This window comes from Tupaia chinensis, unplaced genomic scaffold (assembly GCF_000334495.1).
Source record: "Tupaia chinensis unplaced genomic scaffold, TupChi_1.0 Scaffold000140_1, whole genome shotgun sequence".
Lineage (NCBI taxonomy): Eukaryota > Metazoa > Chordata > Mammalia > Scandentia > Tupaiidae > Tupaia > Tupaia belangeri.
Window position 1 is genome coordinate 3,772,331 of NW_006159610.1, and position 20,339 is coordinate 3,792,669.

Sequence of the window (20,339 nt, forward strand, 5' to 3'; positions counted from 1 at the left end):
ATAAAACAGTTAGTTGGATAGTATGAGGGTGATGAATATAAAGAAAGAAAAATAAAAAATACAGGTCAGCCAGGAGGGTTACTGAACATTTATAGTCAAACAATTTATAACAGGAGACTAATACAAAGCAAAACCTTTCAATATCTAGTATGGGTTATTTGAATGAAATCTTTGATATGTTTTATTTTCTACATTTTTTTCTAGAAGCAGAATAAGTTAATTTAGCTTCATTAACAGTTTGAGTCGATCGGGTTCTGGTATAGGTATGGAGACTGGAAAAGGAAAGTAACAGTAACTGAAGGAGAAAAATGTGGCTGGCACGTTAGCTGTAGCACAATTCAAGTTTATTCCATTTGTTCTTGCAACACAGAACTTAAACACAGTATTTAGCATTCGGATGTACATGAACTAGGATACGTATGAGAAACCCAATTGTGTCAAAAAGTATGACATTGTGGAAAAATGAACTCAAATATATCAAAATGCACAAAGCACTAGTCTTCCTCCATTACTGCTTAGAAAGATATGATTGTTTCTCCATTTACAAAATAGAATCAGAGGACAATTTAATTTTTTAAAATTTGCATGCAAAACACTGCAATTGCTTATTTATGTAGGAGGGCACTCTCACCAGCTTCTTCTATACACAATTGAGTATACAATATTGCATGGAAGAAAACAGCAGCTCAGTTTAAGTTTTAGGAAAAAAAAATTCAAATAGGTACATACAAATTTAAAATGCATTATTTGGGGAAAGAAAAACAATGAATAAAGGACCTACTTGTTTGCAGCTTCTATACAATGCATCTACCTCCCTACCTTTCTGCTGTGACCAGCTAGGCCTAGAAAGGTGAGCTATCCACAGAACACACGGATAGCTGGGCACCGCATTTGCACTATACGTCTACAGACATCGGTCTGAAGCTGCAAAGGGGAATTCGTTAGTACACTACTGTCAACAGGCATAACACCTGTCTGTATTTGATATATAGTGCATACAAAATGACTGATTTAATACAAAACTACAGAACATGCAAGATTTTTTTTCTGAGATGTTAACTATTACTTCAGCGGAGAACAAAACCTTTTGCAAATGCATGAAGTACCAAAAAAGCAGTCATGGTTTTAGCTTCCTTTACTCAAAAGATGAACATTAAGTGTTGTGAATATCTCTGCCAAGTGGTTCAGAAGTACATTATAAATAACCTAGTTTAAAAAAAAATTGTAAACCATCTTGGTCAGTCTATTCTATCTATGTTTACATGTTATTTTCTCAAGCAATCGTTTCATAATTATGGGGTTTACAAAATGGCTAAGAAAGGAGGGAAGGCGAAATAGCCTCTACTGCATTACAAGGAACGTCAGGATAAACTGTACAAAGAATCACATGGTTTCTATACCGTAAAGACCGTAAAAGCAGGCCAGGTTTAGGAATGATAGGACAATGCACTCTCTGCAATAGCCAACTACAACAAAACACTTTTAAAGTAAAGATAAAAATCGTGTAAAGGGCAAAATTCAAGCCTTTTAAATAACATTATGCCAAGAGGTGAAAACAAAGATATTAAAACACTCTGTTGCACTATGTTGATACTTGTAGACTGATAAAGTGCCCTCCATTTTCAGTAAGGATATCTCCATATTTTAGTTTAGTGATGTGATAAAGTACTGATTACTGACTTTTGATCCAACTCTAATAGATTGCATTAAGACAGCAGAATTAGTTGATAATATGTTTAAACCACTACTTTATGATTGTTTTCTTGGATGTAGGAAAATTAGAGGGTTAGGCTAGTTATAAGTGAAAAAGTCATAGGATTAAAAAAAAGGTCTATGGGGGAAATACACACACACACACACACACACACACACACAACCAACCAACCAACCAACCAACCAGAAACCAGTCAATAAAACTTAATAGCTGAGCTATTCTTGGTAATAGTTTGATCCTGCTGTAAAATGCTACATTGCCTTAAAATACCTTTAATTCCTTCTTATCCACAATCTGAATATAAGTCCCTAACTTACCCTGCCCCCTTTACAAATTTGAGGTACATTCAATTATTGCATGACTTGGCCAAGGAAAAACCCGAATATTTTTAGTAAGTTTATATGGATGGCAAGTTGAAAGACTTATTATTTTGGATGCAAGGTATCAAAGTTATTAAATGATTTAATTAACTGTACTGCACATGAAATGAACATTTGAAAGATGTGTCTTAAATTTCTTCAGGTCATTACACCACCATTTGAGGGCACTGTATTCTAACAACACAGAATCTATTTTGAAGTTGTCATGCTTTATGCAATGCATGAGTTGTAGAAGAAATAAAAATATATTATGCAGGTGGGTTAGCATATGTTCAGCAGAAGCCTATCAATAAATCGGGGAAACCTGGTAACAAATTTGGTAACAAGATTTTCGAAGGGATGGGATTAAATTAATCTAAATAGTAAATCTCACCCCAGTTTTACCTTTGGTGCAGTATGTAATCAGCATCCAAGATGGGTCTGAGAGAGGCAATCCAAAAATAATCCTTGATTCTCCAAACACAACCAAAGTCAATCCATTCAAACAGCAAATGAAGAAATCCATAGGTACTAAGACAGCTGTTCTCTCTTTTTATGTGAGACTAACAGGCTTATGGCTATGATTCTATTTTTAATCCCCTTTTACTACCAGCAAGTGTTTGAAAGTGTTTCAATGTTACATAAATATCTGAATCTAGAGGAGAAAAAAATATGCATACTGGAATGATTTCTCCTTTAGACCTCCAAAATTTAAGATTTTATAAATAAAACTAGTCAGTCTTATCTAAAGAGACATGAAATTCATGTGAAAGGGAAGAGAAAATCCAAAGTTCAGTCATCCAGCAATTTAGGAGTGGGCCCCTCCTCACCTTAACTGAGCTTTCACATAAAGCTGAAGTCACTGAGGAAAGATTTGGTCACCAACCACAGGCAGCGCTCTTAACTATGCCAGGAAGTCCCCAGTAGAGTGCATTCTTAAGGCAGAAGGCTATAGCTGATTGCTTATCTCAGCACCCTAAGTTTACATGGCAGCAGCCGCTACTGCTCACACAGCTAGGGCTACCAAATATGCAGAGTTGGCCTTTGTATAATCAGACCTTCGACACAATCTAATTAGTAAGTGAGCTAGGGAGCTGAAAGGGTCAAATGTTACCAGTATGTTTTGTCTTTCCTCTCCCTTGGGTATAAGCTGTACGTTTTATCAGAAATGGAAAAGAGGTTGCCTTGATCAGGAATCCCAGTAAAAGCCTGATCATGGCCTTTTCCCCCTCTTCCAAAACTTTTTTTTCTGGTAGTCTGATTTGTTATGAGTTTCTCTCCCCTCACCCCTCTTAAAGTATTTAGCTGAAGAAGCTGGCAGATAGAGAGTGACAGACAGACAGGCAGCAGTGTGAGGCCACAGGAGAGTCGTTCTTCCCGAGTTATCAGTCCATCCAGCCATCACTGGAGAAGAGCTTTGATTGCCTGGTTGTCCGTGGCTTCGAAGGCGGTCAGTCCATCTGGACCTTTCACAGTCTTGTCAGCACCCTGGAAAGATAGGAAAAGCCTTCAGCATCAAATGGGCCCATCACCGAGAAGAGATGTAAGATTAGATTGCACGACAGAGGCCAATGTCTACATCAAGAATTAAAAAGTCCTTTAATGACTGAGTCTATTCCATTACAGAACAACAAACAACAAAAACATTGGCAAGATTATGGATTAAACTGCAAAAATGCCATTGTTTTTCAGACACCAGAATAAGCCACAAACACAACTTGCTAGTAACATAAGCAATGACTGGCTTTTAATTATACTCTCATATTTATTTACTCCATTAAGCCTTAGGAAATATTAAAATCAGGAGAACACGTATGTGGCACTACAAAAGAAGAAAAAAGTCACTTGCTAAACAAAGTATGCTGTGACAAACTGTTTTTTCCTTCTATGCAGCCCCCTCTGTAGAGTCTGAGTATCACTCCATTAGGGATGTACACAGTACTGGTCATTAAATGACTGTGATGTGGGCTGTAAGGTTTCCTTCTACATTCTAGGGAAGCTTCAGTGCAGAGAGCAGACTGTTCCGTATGCTTAACCTGGGCTGTACTCTCCTGGAACATTTTACCCGCAACATGGCATTTTCACAGCGAGAACATGTACTTATACCTCCGTGGTCTGTATGCTGTTTTATCTGTCTAGCGTGGAAGTTCCATGGGAGCAGCACTTCTGTCCATATTACTCATGAGTGTGTCTCTGGCACCTAGACAAAGGGCCTAGTTCATGGTAGTTGGATATGCTTCCAGTCCAGCTCTGAACATTTAAATGCTGAGACAACACTGTTCTACCACCTGAGGGTTCTCCACGCTAGCTTCAGCCCCAACAGTCTGTTCCCACACAGCCTCTAGTGTCCTGCCCTGCTCCTTTTCCAAATCTCACTCATTCTTCTGCTAGTTCCTCAAGCCCACAGAACTATCTAAACTGAACATAAATGGTCCTTTATGTACTAGTCTTTCTTACTGCTACTCTTTCTGTGCTCTAACCTACAGTATACTCACCAGGTACTGAACAGGTCCAGTGTCATGCCTTTACACATGTTGGGCTCTAATGCCTTATCCTCTTTCTCTGGCAAATTCATCTATTCACCCATTCAACAAATATTTACTCAATATTTGATGTGGAGATACCATGTAAGAGATCGGAGAAACCAAGAAAAACAAGAGAGAATCTGCCATTCTGGCTCGTGGGTGACAAAGCAACTCTTCTAACACAGTGGGAAGAGAACAGTTAACAGTACTGTACACAGCCTGAGTGGCCCATGGCATAAGGGACAGTCTTCCTGGATGAGGTTATGCTTGAGATGCATCTTGACAAGATCCAAGCTTGTCAGGTATTCCAGGGAGGAGGAAATGACACACACTCTAGGACATGTTAAGTTACCACAAAACCCTCCTCAAGTCTCCATTTCCTCATTTTCTAACTGAATTGAACTATTTAATGGAAGACCAGAAACCTATAGTCCAGTAGGAGAGAAATGGGAGAATTTCAATTCAATGCACGAATCCTGCACTATATGTAATGTTGAAAACTGAGATCACTGTATTCAAAACTAATTCTTGTTTATTTTGGTGGCTGCTTTTTCTTTATAGCTAGCACTATAAACTAATTCTGCATGAGCAAAAAGTTATACCGTAGTGAACACCTGTTGTTTTTTAGCTACCAGAATTTATTTCTCTTCTTTTGATAACATCACCCTAATATCATTTTGGGGAATCATCTGTCCCTATTGCGTGAACTGAGAGACTACAAATCAAGGTGTCAGGCACTCTCAATGTCAAAGCTTCATGTAACTCAGGCAGAATACTTGCTCCTACAGTTTATCTTTATTGCAGAGATGGAGATAGAATGCAAGAAGTTAGAGTGGATTTAGCCCTGTGGTATCACCCAGGTGAAACAAGCTGACAAGCTCCTGCCACCCACCCTGCAGTCACCACAACTTCCATCTCTTTTCAGCCTGGGCTCCACCTTTCCTATTGACTAGTCTGGTACCTTTTCAAAACTCCTTTTTTACTTGTTGAAATAAATTTCTGAAAATTATTTGCAACCAAAAAAAAATGTAGCTGATAAAGTATTTTAAAAGTATATACAAATCACCCTTTTTCCTATTATAATACAAACTTACAACAAAAAATTCAGAATACGCAGAAAAACACAAAACTCCTTTTTTTTTTTTTTTGAGAAGCTTTTGCTATAGGGCATGTGCACTTGCCATAGAGACAGACAGAAAGTGAGAAATCACCCCCCAGGGGGGATGGCCATGCTACAATCCCTTCTCCTCCATTCTCCTCTCGGGATCTTGGGCACGCACGCACATGTGCCCAGCGTGAGTTTAAAGCCACCGGGTCCTGGACTCGAATTCCGGTCGGCTACATGGGTGTCTAGCGACATAGCCATTACACCAACTGCTCGTCCTGAAAACTCCTAATTCTACTCTAGTATTAAAAATTTAGTTTCTATGTTCCATTTTGTTCTAATATGTGTTTCTTTTAAAAATGAGTAACCACAAGGAAACTAGAGTGACTATATTTACATCAGGCAAAAGAAACTTTAAGATAAATATAAGTAGAGACAAAGGGAGACATTTCATAATGATGGTGTTAACAATTCAAAAATGAAATCAGCATCTTGTAAGAGGCATCAACAAGGATGAACTACTTAAGCATAAATCTAACAGAGTCAAGCTGAAAAGAGATGAATCAATTTTGTCAACTTGTATATTAAAAGAAAATGATTTTTTTTTCTTTTGGTACTAGATTCAATTAATGCCAGAACTGAGGTATACCTGGCTCCATCTTTTCCTTGGGGAAACGATTTGTAACTGTCTTTAGTTCTAGTGATTATTTTCATAGCTTTGCGTCTACTCACACTTTGAATCTACTCATGCTACTGTAGGAACTAATAACATTAGAGCTTACCTTCTGATATCCTGATACATAAACAAGGCTTCTGCTTCACCACTACCTCCCTTACTCAGACCCTCCCAGTTTCTTATGAAATCATTTTGCTTCTCTATAAATTTAAATGTTAATTTCTTGTTCATCAATTTTGACAATATTGCATCTCTCATAATTTTATAAGATACTTTCTTAGAGCCAGCAGGTAGTGTGGTGGTTAAGGCACTGGACTCCCACATGGCCGACTGAGGTTCAAGTCCTGGACCTGGCGGTTTAAAAATCATGCTAGGCATGTGTGCATTATGCCCCAAATCCCAGAAGAATGGAGACGGAATTGGGGCCTGGCTATCTCCCCCTGGGGGTGGGGTGGGGTGGGGTGACTTCTCACTTTCCGTTTGTCTCCCTCCTGCAAGCGCTTACATCCTATGTCAAAAGCCCTGAAAAAAAGAAAAAAAAATAGATGCTCTCTCTGCCTTCCCATCACTCTCCACTTTCTAACCTGCTACCTCTCTGATCTGTCAAGGTTAACGGTTACATTCTGGTCTGTAGAACCCGGTCTAGTCTGTGTTGTATTGATGAGTTTTATATTGTAACCATGTAAGCAATGTTTAAATTATTTCTAGGTGAACACTGCTCACTGTGGCACCTTGTAGATTACCAGGATTAATTTTTCTGTTCTGTTACAACAACCCTGTGATAACAAATGTGACACATAATCCTGTATCACAGAATCAAGAGGTAACACCCACAGTATCAAGCTGAATTTTCCTCAGGCCTGTTCATTCACTTACAAATAACAAACTGTGAACTATTTATTATTAGGATAAATCACTGTAACAAAGAGAACATAAAACACCACAGATCAAACTATATAAGTTAACTCAGTTTTCTATCATGGGACAGTGTAGTTTTAAGTCTGGTAGAGTGGCCCTGCCTCATAAGGTCATCTAAAGATCTAAATTCCTTCCGTTTTGTTACTCTCCCACGGGTTCTCTCCTCATCCTATTAAGTGAAGCCAGCCCACCTCTGTCTCTGCTTCCAGCCTGCTGGCTGGAGAAAAGTCTACAGGAAGTGGCTTCCTATGTTGGGCGACAGTATGGAAGTGATGCATATCTTGTGCACACCCCATTAGCTCTAACTTAAGATACACGACCATACTTTATGCAAGGGAAGCTGAGATATTAATACAAGGACTAGCTAGGCTGTCATGTGCACAGCCATAACCCAGGTTTCTCCTGAAAGGAAGAGGGACCAGCAGACACAGCATGTTTGCAAAGTGACCTAGACCATTCTGAAGATAGAATAAGTTACTAATGTCTTCTAAATGCCAAATTCAATCAACATTTATGGTATCTGAACAGTGATGACAGTCATATTTCTAATCCTTTTTAGCCTAAACTCTTAAGACCTAGTCTCTTCAGTCTACCTCTCCTTCCTCTTGTACCCACTCCTTCCACTGTCCCCTCACTTTCTGGTGGTCCTGTACGTTGGTGGTTCCCCGCTCCTCCCATTCTGGTCTTTCGCAGTTTTCATGACCTGCTCAGTATGATGCTTTTCCCTGATCCTCATCCATTATCCAATCTTTATCTTTATCCTGAACATGATTCTTGAACTTCAAGCTCATGTATATATATATTGGCTCTGAGACTTTACTTTAAATTCCACAAATACCTCTAATTCAACCTCTCCTAAAATGAACCTGTAATCTTTTCCTACAAATTTGTTCCTTTTTCAGTATTCTGTCATGGTGAAGAATACTACCATGTTCCAGGAAATGTGAAGACACTACGCAGGTCCTATTTCTTTCCCACATAATCAATTGCCAAGTCTTAACACTTTACTCTTTAGTGTTCTTAACATTTCCCATCTGTCCTTGCTTCCCCATTGATACTCTTATTTTTTAGTTCCGAATATTCACATAAACATACTGATGCAGTAGTTTCCTATTTTCTCTTCTCTTCTCTTCTCTTCTCTTCTCTTCTCTTCTCTTCTCTTCTCTTTCTTTCTCTCTCTCTTTCTCTCTTTCTTTCTCTTTCTTTCTTTCTTTCTTTTTTTAACTTCTTATACCCTTCCAGTTCACACTCTGTGTATGTGTTGGGTGATGTTCCTAATATGCAAGTCTGATCATGCTATTCACCAACCTGGAAGTCTGTAATGGCATCCACACCAAAGAAAATAAAGATAAATAACACGACACATAAAAGCATAATTTGCTTATTATCTACATCTCTAGTCATAGTTCTTGTTAAATCTTTTCTATCCTACATTGCGGTTTAGCTCAACTGCCAACTGTTTTATTAAGCGACATCTGTGGTACCTGGAATTGTGATGACATCCTTATTTATAACAGTATCCCCTTGACTCTCAAGATCACGCTTTACTTCTTCCTTCAGGATGCTACTATTGAACATATAACTCCTGGTGCACCAATCATAATGCTTCAATGCACTTATTTTACATATTTGTCTTCCTTTATTAGATTATGTTGATGGCAAGAAACAAGCTTATTAGTCAGTTTTTGCATTTCCAAGGCCTTGCACAGGGCCAATAAAAACAGGAAATCAATAAATATTTGCAACTGATGTAGAAAGGGACTAAACATACATAATAAAGAAAAAAAAATCACAGTATTACTCATTGAAAACAAAGTACTGTGAGTAGATCAACAAGGCATTTCTATTAAAAGTGTGGTCCATCATATAAAATGTTTACTTATTTTCAGGTAATCTCAACATTGAGGATCCTTCAGTTTTGGTATCTGATTAGAATCAGGATTAAGTTCATTTGTCTATATGTAGAGCATGATTCAGGTGAGCAAATTTTCTTGAGGAAAAAATTGCTATGGCCAAGCTGAAGGAGCCCAAATAGACAGATTTGCTATCAGTCCTTCTAAGAGTAAAAAATTTTAAGGCACTATAAATAATTTATTGGCTATTTGATAGTATGTGGCAGGCTATGGGAAATGCTGAAGAAAATTTCAAGTCATGTTGTCATTGCCCATGAACAGTTTAAATCTGGCATGAAAGATAAGCAAGCACGAAACAATATTTCTTTACTTGCTTGTTACCGTCTGCTACTTCCTACGTTAGATAGTCAAATTCTACTTTATACCATCAGTTCATTTTTTTTAAAGGAATTACTTACTTTATTATTACTTTTAATTTTTACTATAGGGCATGTGTGTGTGGGAGACAGAGAAGGAGGGGGAAGTAAGAAAGTAAGTTGCCAGGTCTGGGACTCGAACCGTGGATGGTCACATGGGAGTCCAGTGTCTGTAACCACCATGCTACCTCTGGGTCCGATAACATCAGTTCTTAATGTGGAGAAATAAGTTAAGACAACTGGACTAGTAACATTTTAAGAATGAAACTCCTATACTTGTATTGAGGTTATTTGGTATCTCGACAAAAGGCTTAGCGGTTAAGATATATTATACTGATCACCAGTCAGTGTTTCAAGCTCCTTTGTTTCGATGCAAAATTTATAAATTTAATTTTAAAAAGTACAAGGGGCTATACATACATACTCATGAATATCTATGCATGTATCTATGCATTAGTATGTACAGACAGACACATATGCACAGACTCTTTGTGGACATTTCTATATAAGGTTTGGTTTAAGGCTGTATTTCAACCTTAGACTACAACCAACTACTTTAGGAAAAAATTTAGCAACTACAGTCTGGAATAATCTATTTGCTTTAGAAAACTATTCAGAACACAAAATGAATGCCTGAAAGGACTAAATTGCAATAGAGAATTAAAGCCAATTCAAGAAACATTTAAATGTTTCCAGATACTTATCAGGTCTGGTTCCAGCAAACTTATATTGATCTGAACTAGAAAGTGAATTTAAAGCTTTTAAACCACTGAAACAGTTTAATAAGGGGACCCAAACTCTTTATCATTCCATAGAGGAATGCTGGGGTCCTCAGAATAATTCAAGTATGGATTTTCTCAGTCCAAATAAAATCACAAACAAAACAGTTAAGGAGAGATAGTCACACCAACAGCAGTTAACATCTGATGAGAACCTGACATGACCAAGCAAGAAAGAAACAGAACTACCACTAACACTTAGCAATCAACTAGTTATCAAGTATAAGACAAATAACCCCAACTCTTCAACAGATTCTAGGGAGTTTGATGCCAATAGTATGTTTTCACGTAAAAGTTAAATCATGTCTCAATTATTCTACTTAAGAGAAAAGTATATACCCTTGAGAATTTTTTCACCCAAAATAGTTAAGTTTTTATCCTTACAAAGGTATTTTCTTTACAGTACTTACTACCTGAAATGGAATTCCATTTATTTATTTGTCTGTTGTCTTTCCCTCTAGAAAATGTGGCCTCCAAGGGCAGAGGACTTGTTTATCTTGTGCACCCATACAGCTCCTTATTTAGAGAAAACACAGTGTACTTCCTTTTATTTGATATTAAATATCCATAAGGACTCTACAAAATGTAAAGGAACAAAGAAATTCCTTGTTCTTTCCCTTTCAGCACCCATTAACTCTCTTCAATTGTTACATTCTCTATGAAATCCTTCTGGAATTTCCCAGGCAGTTGGCTGCCCCATCCTGTGTGCCCTTGGCACTTTGCTGTTCACACTGAGGTAGATACCTCAGATGGGCTCGCCTAAGCCCATTCCTTGCTTTCCTCTGTTCCAGAAGTTGAAAAGAGATTGAATCTAGATTCCTTTAAAGCTACAAGGGACCATCTGATGCAATTTTCATCTGTCGAGGGCTTTCCTTTTCCAATAAAGCTGCAGCTCTTTTCCCTTCTCCCTGTCCCAAACATAGACACAATGCCCAGGGGAACTTGATTTAGATTGCTGTCTCCTTGTGAGCTACTTTCTTTAGAACCATGTTAGTAGGCGGTTCCTGTTACTCAAAGCTGATCTCCACCTCTTAACAGCACTTACCACAGCCTGTAATCCACTGACACTCCTGTCTGCTCAAAATCAAGCTGTGCGGGAACCAGCAGTTAGTGCAATGGCTATGTCGCTGGACTCCCACGTAGTCGACCGCATTTTGCGTCCCGGATCTGGTTGCTTAGAACTCACGCCGGGCTTGTGTGCGTGCGGGCCCAAGATCCTGAGAGGAGAATGGAGGAGAAGGGATTGCGGTGTGACCATCCCCCCTGGGGGGTGATTTCTCGCTTTCTGTCTCTATGTCTCTCTGTCTGGCGAGTGCATGCGCCCTACAGCAAAAACCTCTCAAAAAAAAAAAAATCAGGCTGTGCATGAGGGCAGCCATCTCTACACTTTCAACACATGGGTAGTGCCTGGTATACAGTAGATGGTCAACATGTATTTGTTAAATAGGTGAAAAAACTTACATTACGGTCACAGTATAAATGCATATTTAGTAATATAAATCCTATCTGAGTGAGCGCAAGTCCAAATTAAAAGGAAAAATAACACTCTACCATTCTGTGTAAGATGTACCACTATTTATCACTTTTAAAAAGAATGCTGCAGGACCGGATGGTGTAATGCCTATGTTGCTGGACTCCCACATAGTTGACCTTAGTTTGAGTCCTGGACCTGGTGGCTTAAAACTCACACTGGGCGTGTGTACATGCATGCCCAAGATCCCGAGAGGAGAATGGAGGAGAAGAGATTGAGGCGTGGCCATCTCCCCTGGAAGGGGATTTCTCGCTTTCTGTCTCTCTGGTGCGTGCATGTGCTCTATAGCAAAAATTTCTCTTTCTAAAACAAAACAAAAGAATGCTGAAAAATATTCATTTTGAATCAATTATAACCATTTTAGAAGTCTTGAGAAGCTGTGCTATGCTTATGAAGAATTCCATTATCTTATGATTTGGGGCATCTGTTTGCAACCCATGGTACTATGATAAATGCCGAGAATATGAGAACTTTTGATTGTTGATTATATACTTAAATATTACTGTTACTATAACACTTACAGATAAAACTCAATGTTGGTGACTACTAAAACTGGATTCGATTTTTAGTGACATTAGAAAAGTATTCAGATCACCTATAATTATTACCTATGTACACACTATGTAATTTCCGTTACTGGTTCACACTGAATGTACATGTTCACACAGGACACACAGGACAATTTTTGGATATCCCACAACATCTATTATAACATAAAATGCAGTGAGTGTTAATGTCCCTAATATTTGTAGCAGTTTTGAGTTATCATCAAACTACAGACACGTAATCGTATTTCTTTCTTACAGCAGCCCCGTGATGCAGCATTGCTAACTCTGTTATAGACAAAGGTTCTTAAGCTCAAAAAGATTAAGAAAGTGGCTCAAGGTCTGTCAGGAAATTATGGAAACAACAGCCTCCTTGTGTTCTATGCTATCTTTAGTTGAAAATTACTTATGTCCTTTTCTCCAAAAATGTTAGGACAAAACCCAGATTTTAACATTTATTAACTTTAGACACTCACAATTTATTGGTGCCTCTTCTAAAATGAAGATCTTTGTAGGGTGCATATGTGCCGTCTATTGAGCACTCAGAAGGTAGAGAACACTTTCACAGACATCCAACACACAAGCTGAATCAATAAGCATTTACTGGGTTTCTATTAAACAATGCCAGATGTAGTTTTGGGGAAAAAATTTCTACCATGTTCATTAATTTGCCCGTTGCTTATGATTGCTTTTGTATTATGATGGTAAAGATGAGCAGTTGTAACAATATATGGGGTATGCCAAGCCCCATATATTTACTATCTGGCCTTTCACAGAAAAAGTGTGTTGACCATTGTTCTAGGACATTAAGGAGAATGAGAGACTAGTTCACATATTTTCACAGTCTAACTGCAACAGAGAAAAGGGTCTCATTTGCAAATATATCAGCATGGCAAGTACTAAAAATAGACAATTACCTTCTTCAATGTCCAGAATAATCCCAAGGTCTGAATACTATTAGTCCCACTGAGTTCAAATATCAAGTGAGTTTCTGGCTATTAAGTTACAGAACCAGGCTTTAAATCTACCATTTCTGATTTCATCGGCAAGCTCTTCCACCTATACTGTTCTGCTTATCTAACAACGTGCTAACTATGCAACCAGGAATGTCTAAATGAACCATGGGGTGAGCTGAAAACTTTAATATACCTTGTGGGCTAAGTCTTATCTCACCTCTTTCACGTTTTAAAAAATTTAATCCTTATGACCTAACTTTCAGGAGTCACACATTTAAAAAAGTATTCCAAATAGCCATCCCTACTTTCTCATAGACGAAAAAACAAATGAGGCCCACACACATTTATGAACAATGAAGACACATTTTACACTTCATTTCTTATCTGGGCACAGTGACCATGGTTCATTTTCAGTTGCATGTATAATGGTCTTGGATTTGTTCTTATTTCACCTCTTGTTAAGATACAATTTTAACATCTCTACTACAATCATATTTAGCAAGAAGAGAGAAATCACTTCAAGGTTTCAGAAAAATTTCATTGCAGAAATATGATGATGGGGGAAAGTACAAATGGGCCTTGAAATTCTTCATCTCTAAGGGTGTTCAGATATTGAGCTCTTACATTACTTATGTGATGAGTGCATTATAACTTTTAGATGAAAGAGTTTATTCTAACATAAAGTTATTTTCATAAAGCTTGTTTTTTTCAGAGAATCCCATCTGCATCAAGTCTTCTCTTTTCTGAGAAGTATTATTTACTAGAATTTATGACATGCTGGGAGTTGCAGCAAATGGCTTATCCCATACCTCATTTAATTACTTGGCTATAGTAAGAAATGCAGTGGTTTCAGACACAAGCCCTAGAACCAGAATAACTGAATCTGAATTGCAAGCTGTGTGATTCTGGGCAAATTTCCTAACTGCTCTGTACCTCAGTTCTCCCCCAAATAAAATGGGGACTAAAAATCATAACTAGTTTTAGGATTACTGTCATGATGGGTTAATGTACAAAAAGTACTTAGAATAGTACTTGCACATATGAAATGTCATGTAACTAAGTTATTTTATCCTATCGACCCTAGGTGATAGGCACCAGACCACTGCTATCGAAGAAGAAAACTTAGGCTGATATATTAAGGAATTTGCTCAAAGCCACAAAGCTAGAATGAAAAACTGAGAACTCTACTTGGGGACAGGTGGCATCACATTACATACATCACTAACAGTAAAATAATGAGGTATGACAGTCTGAGAGCTAACTTGATAAAAATAATGAGCTTACATTTGAGTGTACTTGTTTATGAGATTTATGAAACGGACCAAAACAGTGATTGTTCAGTTACTAATGAGGTAAACGTTGTATTTCTATCATTCTGGTAGACCCTATATGATGCAATTTCTTAAAGCAACTCAGAAAGGCACCGCTGAGTTCTTTGAGGGTCACTAGTCTTAAACATCTTTTTATTTTAAGAGAGATTTTTGCTATAGGGCACGTACACTGGCCAGAGAGAGTGAGTGAGAAATCATCCCCCAAAGGGGATGGCCATGCAGCAATCCCTTCTCTTCCACTCTCCTCTCATTTTGGACACTCATGCACACGTACCCAGAGTGAGTTTTAAGACACATGGTCCAGGACTAGAACTGTGGTCGAGTATGTGTGAGTCCAGAAACATAACCATTATGCATCTGCTGGTCCCTTTAATAATTTTTTGAAGCAATACTTTTCCATATTATATGGAACAGAAGTTTGGAGGTCTCCTTCTCCCCCCAAAATAATCACAAAACGTGTGCTTCAGATAATATGTGTAGCTATTTAGATTTTATTGGATGTAGGTAGTGTGTGGAAGGCAGCCCTTATATGTGCAGTCTTCAAAAAGTGTGTGGAAAATGTGCATTATGAAAACACTGTGGATTTCGAAATTTTTTGTATCAAAATAAATGCATATTTTAATTCCATTTTTCCACAAACTTTTGGAAGAACCCTGTATCATACACCTTTGATTCTCAATTCAAGCAGCAAAATCTGTACTAGACACTTCCTTGAAGATTCAACAATGCTGGCATTTGAGAAAAGTAATCAGCTTTATTTATTTATTATTCTATTTATTATTAACTGCCTACTTGATTATGAAAATAAAGCACAGAAAATACATTTATCAAAATGTCAATGTTATCTGTCAGAGAGTTTTCCCAGCAGACTGATTTTTGGTATATTTCACTATCTATAGCAATTGTGCATATACAACACTAAACATTCTTCTTCTTAAAAAATGGACTATTTTACATTAATCACTATATATCGTAACAGCATACAAAATTAGTTTTCCTAGCATTAATAAACTGTCCAGTCAAAGTCAAAACTACAAAGAGATATCACCTAACCCCAGTCAGAATGGTTAAGATTAAAAAAATAAAAAATGGTAAGTGCTGGCAAGGGTGTGGTGAAAAGGGAATTCTTCTACACTGCTGGAAGGAGTGCAGATTAGAACAGCCATTGTGGAGAATGACATAAAGGTTCCTCAAAGATCTACAAATAGAACACCATATGATCCAGCAATTCCACCCCTGAGTATCAACCAAAGGATAAGAACACACTCAGTTGGAAAAAACACTCGCACATCCATGTTTACTGTGGTGTTATTTACAACTGCTGAGTACAGTCCAAATGTACAACCCAAATGTCCATGAACAGATGAATGGATTGAAAAAGTCTAATATACGAACTTAAGAAAGGTAGCTTAGTAACGCTTTGTTTGATATCTCACTCTCATCCTATTCAACAAACAGAACAGTTAACTGTGGAGTGGTCTGAGAGAGCTATGAGTCACTCACTAACATTTAGATTGCACAATAACAGTGGTTACATATTTTTATGTTGTTGTAACATTAGAACAGACTTCCTGAAGATAAATTTGTTAACTGCTGCAGTGAAGCAGAGAAAAAAAGGAAAACAAAAAAGCAAAGTTTCTTTTGGAGTTATTCCTCTCAAATCTAGCTTTAGTATGTTAAGTATCTCTAGTAATAGAATGATGATTTATTATAGTAACAAATTACGTATTCTGCCTGTTTATTTTTGTCACTGAAGAATGAAACAGTTTTAATGTTTTTAAACTTTCACTGAATGTTCAGTTCATGAGAATTCTGATTCATGTTGGAGTACAACTTTTTCTATTTACTTAGAAGAATTCCTAATTCCTACAGGAGGTTGAGAAGGTACTTTTAATCAGTATGTATATATATATATATATATATACACACACACCATATAAGAGATGGGGTGTAAATACACACTAAGGTAAATGACTGAAAGCTTATTGGTCTAAATTCTAAATTGTGGCAAATGTAACATCTTTAAAAGACTGATAATAGAAGTAAATATTTATGTTTCCACAATACCCTATAGTAGATAATTCAGAAATGGTTTTCTTTAGGATTAGGAAAGATTAGCAGAAATATTAGACTGCTTAATATTCTCTATTATAAATTACATAAATGTTAAGGAATTACAATAAATACTAAAATAGAAATTATGCGATATAATAAAGATAAGGGAACCAGCAGTTAGCATAATGGCTATGTCGCTGGACTCCCACATAGTCGACCGCGGTTCGCATCCCGGACCCAGTGGCTTAAAACTCACGCCGGGCGCGTGTGCGTGTGTGCCCAAGATCCCAAGAGGAGAATGGAGAAGGGATTGCAGCGTGACCATTCCCCCTGGGGGGTGATTTCTCGCTTTCTGTCTCTATGTCTCTCTCTGTCTGTCTGGCGAGTGCACGCACCCTACAGCGAAAACCTCCCCCCCTCAAAAATTAGATATAATAAAGATAAGAAATGTCCAACATGATAATATATTAATGCTTCAGGTAAAGTACTACCATTTCACTTAGAGAACTGGTTTTTTAACCACAAAACTATTGACAGATTAAGATAGCAAATTATATGCAACTGTGAAAACTAAATGAATTCTAAACAAACTTATGAAAGTTCACCAGCTAACTATATTATAGTTAAAAAATATTATTTCATGGGAATAGCAGTTGGTGTAATGGCCATGTTGCTGAACTCCCATGTAGTCAACTGTGGTTTGAGTCCTGGACCTGGTCGCTTCAACTCATGCCGGGTGCGTGTGCATGCATGCCTAAGATCCCGAGAGGAGAATAGAGGAGAAGGGATTGTGGCATGGCCATCCCCCCTGGGGGGTGATTTCTCACTTTCTGTCTCTGTCTCTTTCTGGTGAGCACATGCGCCCTATAGCAAAAACCTCTCAAAAAAAAAAATTTCATGATTAACCTTCTAAATAATATGTTCATGCACTACTAGTATTTCTCAGGTATTTGAGATTTTTAACGTAAAAGATCAGTTCAGAAAAAAAAAATCCCAGATCACTGTCCTATAAGCTCTTGTTTGGTTACATTAATACAGCTTTTCAACAAGTTAAGTGCCAGCTGTCTAATAAGAGCATCCAGAATGACATATACTCACCTTGAATTACTCAGGAAGGATTATCTCACCATGAGGTTTATGTTTTTGTTTTTTTTTTTTTTTTAACTTTTTCCAGATAAAATTTTGCAATAGGGCACATGTACTCATCAGAGAGACAGAAAGTGACAATTCAGATCCCAGGGGGATGGCCACGCTGTAATCTCTTCTCCTCCATTCTCCTCTCAGGATTTTGGGCACATACACACAAGCACCCGGCCTGAGATTTTTAAACCGCAGGGTCTGAGAATGATAGTAAACTATGTGGGAGTCCAGTGATGAAATCATTATGCAATCTGCTGGTCCCTGGGATTAGGGTTTTAAAATGATATACACCATAAATTCCAAATTATTTGGGAGCTAGAACAGGGGCTGGCAAACTATGGCTCAGAGGCTTACTTTTGTAAATTAGTACATTTTACTGGAATGCAGCTGTGTCCATTCATTTATGCATCATATATAGCAGTTTTACAGGTACAATGGCAAAGCTGTGACAGCAACCATGTGGTCTGCAAGACACAACTGATCCTTTAAGATAGTGTGCCAACCTCTGAACTAGGGGCTATTTTTATACCTTCTAAGTAACACATTTATTAAAAAAAAAGTTTCTTGGTTAAGCTTTTTTTTTTTTTTTTAGGGCTAAAAAAGGGGAACCTTGTTCAAATAGGATAATTATAATTATAAATGACACATGGTCACAGTGTGACTGTTCGTGCTTTGATAAAAACAGGCCAAAGTTTACACTAGGCTTGGCCCTTACACTGATTGCTGTGCCTTTCAGCTGTCCCTTCTCTGTCAGAGTCTGAGCGTGTAAAAACACACTCACTTCAGAGCTTCCTTTTCATTCTTATTCCTCTGTTTCTGCTAAATTTCTCAAGATGCTTCTTGGACCAGCCAGTATTTCACCTGTTTCAGTTCCTCCTTTCCCTCGTTTCTTCTTGCTGGTTTTACTGTTTCTCATGTTCTCTATTCTGGTTTGGTCGAAATATCAAGAGCCTTGATCATCCCCTTGTCACTGTTATTATTTGCCAAATCTTCAGTGCTGGCTTACATTTAAAAATGCTGGCCTTTGTTTTATACTTTAATATTTGTTTAGATTTATGCACATACTTAAGTTATTGTGCATGATTCCTTCTTGCCTCTCACTGTCTTCCTGTTTGGATTTAATTTTGCTAGCTTGCTTTTTTCTTTTCTTTTCTTTTCTTTTTTTTTTTTTTGAGAGTTTTTTTGCTATAGGGCGCGTGTGCTCACCAGACAGAGAGAGACATAGAGACAGAAAGCGAGAAATCACCCCCCAGGGGGGATGGTCATGCTGCAATCCCTTCTCCTCCATTCTCCTCTCAGGATCTTGGGTACACACGTACATGCGCCCGGCGTGAGTTCTAAGCCACCGGGTCTGGGACGCGAACCGTGGTCAACTACGTGGGAATCCAGCGATATAGCCATTACGCTAACTGCTGGTTCCCTAGCTTGCTTTTTTCTTGAAGAGCACCCAAGTTATCACTCCATTTGTTCCTCAGGGTACTGGGCATCTCTGGGCTCAGAGCAGCTTCAGGCCAGCTCTTACGTTTTGCAACAGTGCTCACCTGCTTGCAGTTGGGGAGATTTCCTTCTTTGACTCTATCCCTACCTGCTTTCTGTCTTTCAAGGATTTATTAAAATGTCTTGTCTAATGAACCTCTTCTTTATCCAAAATAGACACTGACTCATTCATTTTAAAAATACCTTTTTGTCACCGAGGGCGAAAAGGGTACCACAGCGTGTACCACACCTTGGTCTTGAATGGAAGTTCCACCTCTGTCCATCTCTACATGCGCTCATTTATCAGCCCAACAATTAAAATCCAGCTGTGTATCATTTTTATCTGCAGATAGGTACGTGTTCCAGTTCTCGTAACTAATGTCACCAGTTAATCCTGAAAGGCAATCTTAAGTACGATCAAGAACATGAGTGGTTGAACCAGACACTTAGAATAAATCTTGATTCAATTATACTCTATTTGATCTTTGGGCAACTAGACCTCCCTGAGACAAATGGTTTCCTATCTATAAAATGTAGATAACAGTACCTATGTATTTGGGTTGACAGTAAATTATAAGTGATACAGCATATTGCATACAGCTGACTTGAAATATTCTAGCAATCTTCTTTGTTTTTGTGATTTTCCCTCCATGGGTAGTCATCATATTGAGTTATACTATACTCTAATTTTGCCTCTTTTCTTATGCTAGTGATATCCAAGCTAGATAACATTAGAAATATCCATAGTCTATAAAAGTTCTTAAGTCCTTCAAAAATATAATCCTAAGAATTCTACTTCTGATAAAAGAATCAACGATTAGATCATCAGGAAAATCATGAAGCATTTTTGCATAGAAAAATACACCATGACTTTCCTGGCGATCAAACAGGCTTAAGACAAATACTGACTGTAACTTTTAAGAGATGCACTGGAAAAGTTCTATTTTAGCAATTAAGGAT

The 20,339-nt window shown here is 37.8% G+C and overlaps 2 protein-coding genes across 2 annotated transcripts in view; both read right to left on the minus strand.

Moving 5' to 3' along the window:
* Window positions 1–327: 327 nt before the first annotated feature.
* On the minus strand, window positions 328–1,121 carry LOC102471513 (leucine zipper protein 6). The gene is given in 3 exon segments (XM_006172140.2): window positions 328–987; window positions 990–1,022; window positions 1,107–1,121. Coding segments are annotated over 3 exon segments (180 nt in total). The 3' UTR covers window positions 328–855.
* The window catches only part of MTPN (myotrophin), a 48,548-nt gene continuing 29,203 nt past the window's right edge, over window positions 995–20,339 (minus strand). Inside the window, exon 4 of the mRNA XM_006145017.3 lies at window positions 995–3,561. Within this exon, the coding sequence (XP_006145079.1) occupies window positions 3,475–3,561 (87 nt within the window). The 3' untranslated portion in view covers window positions 995–3,474. The remainder of the gene's footprint in view (window positions 3,562–20,339) is intronic.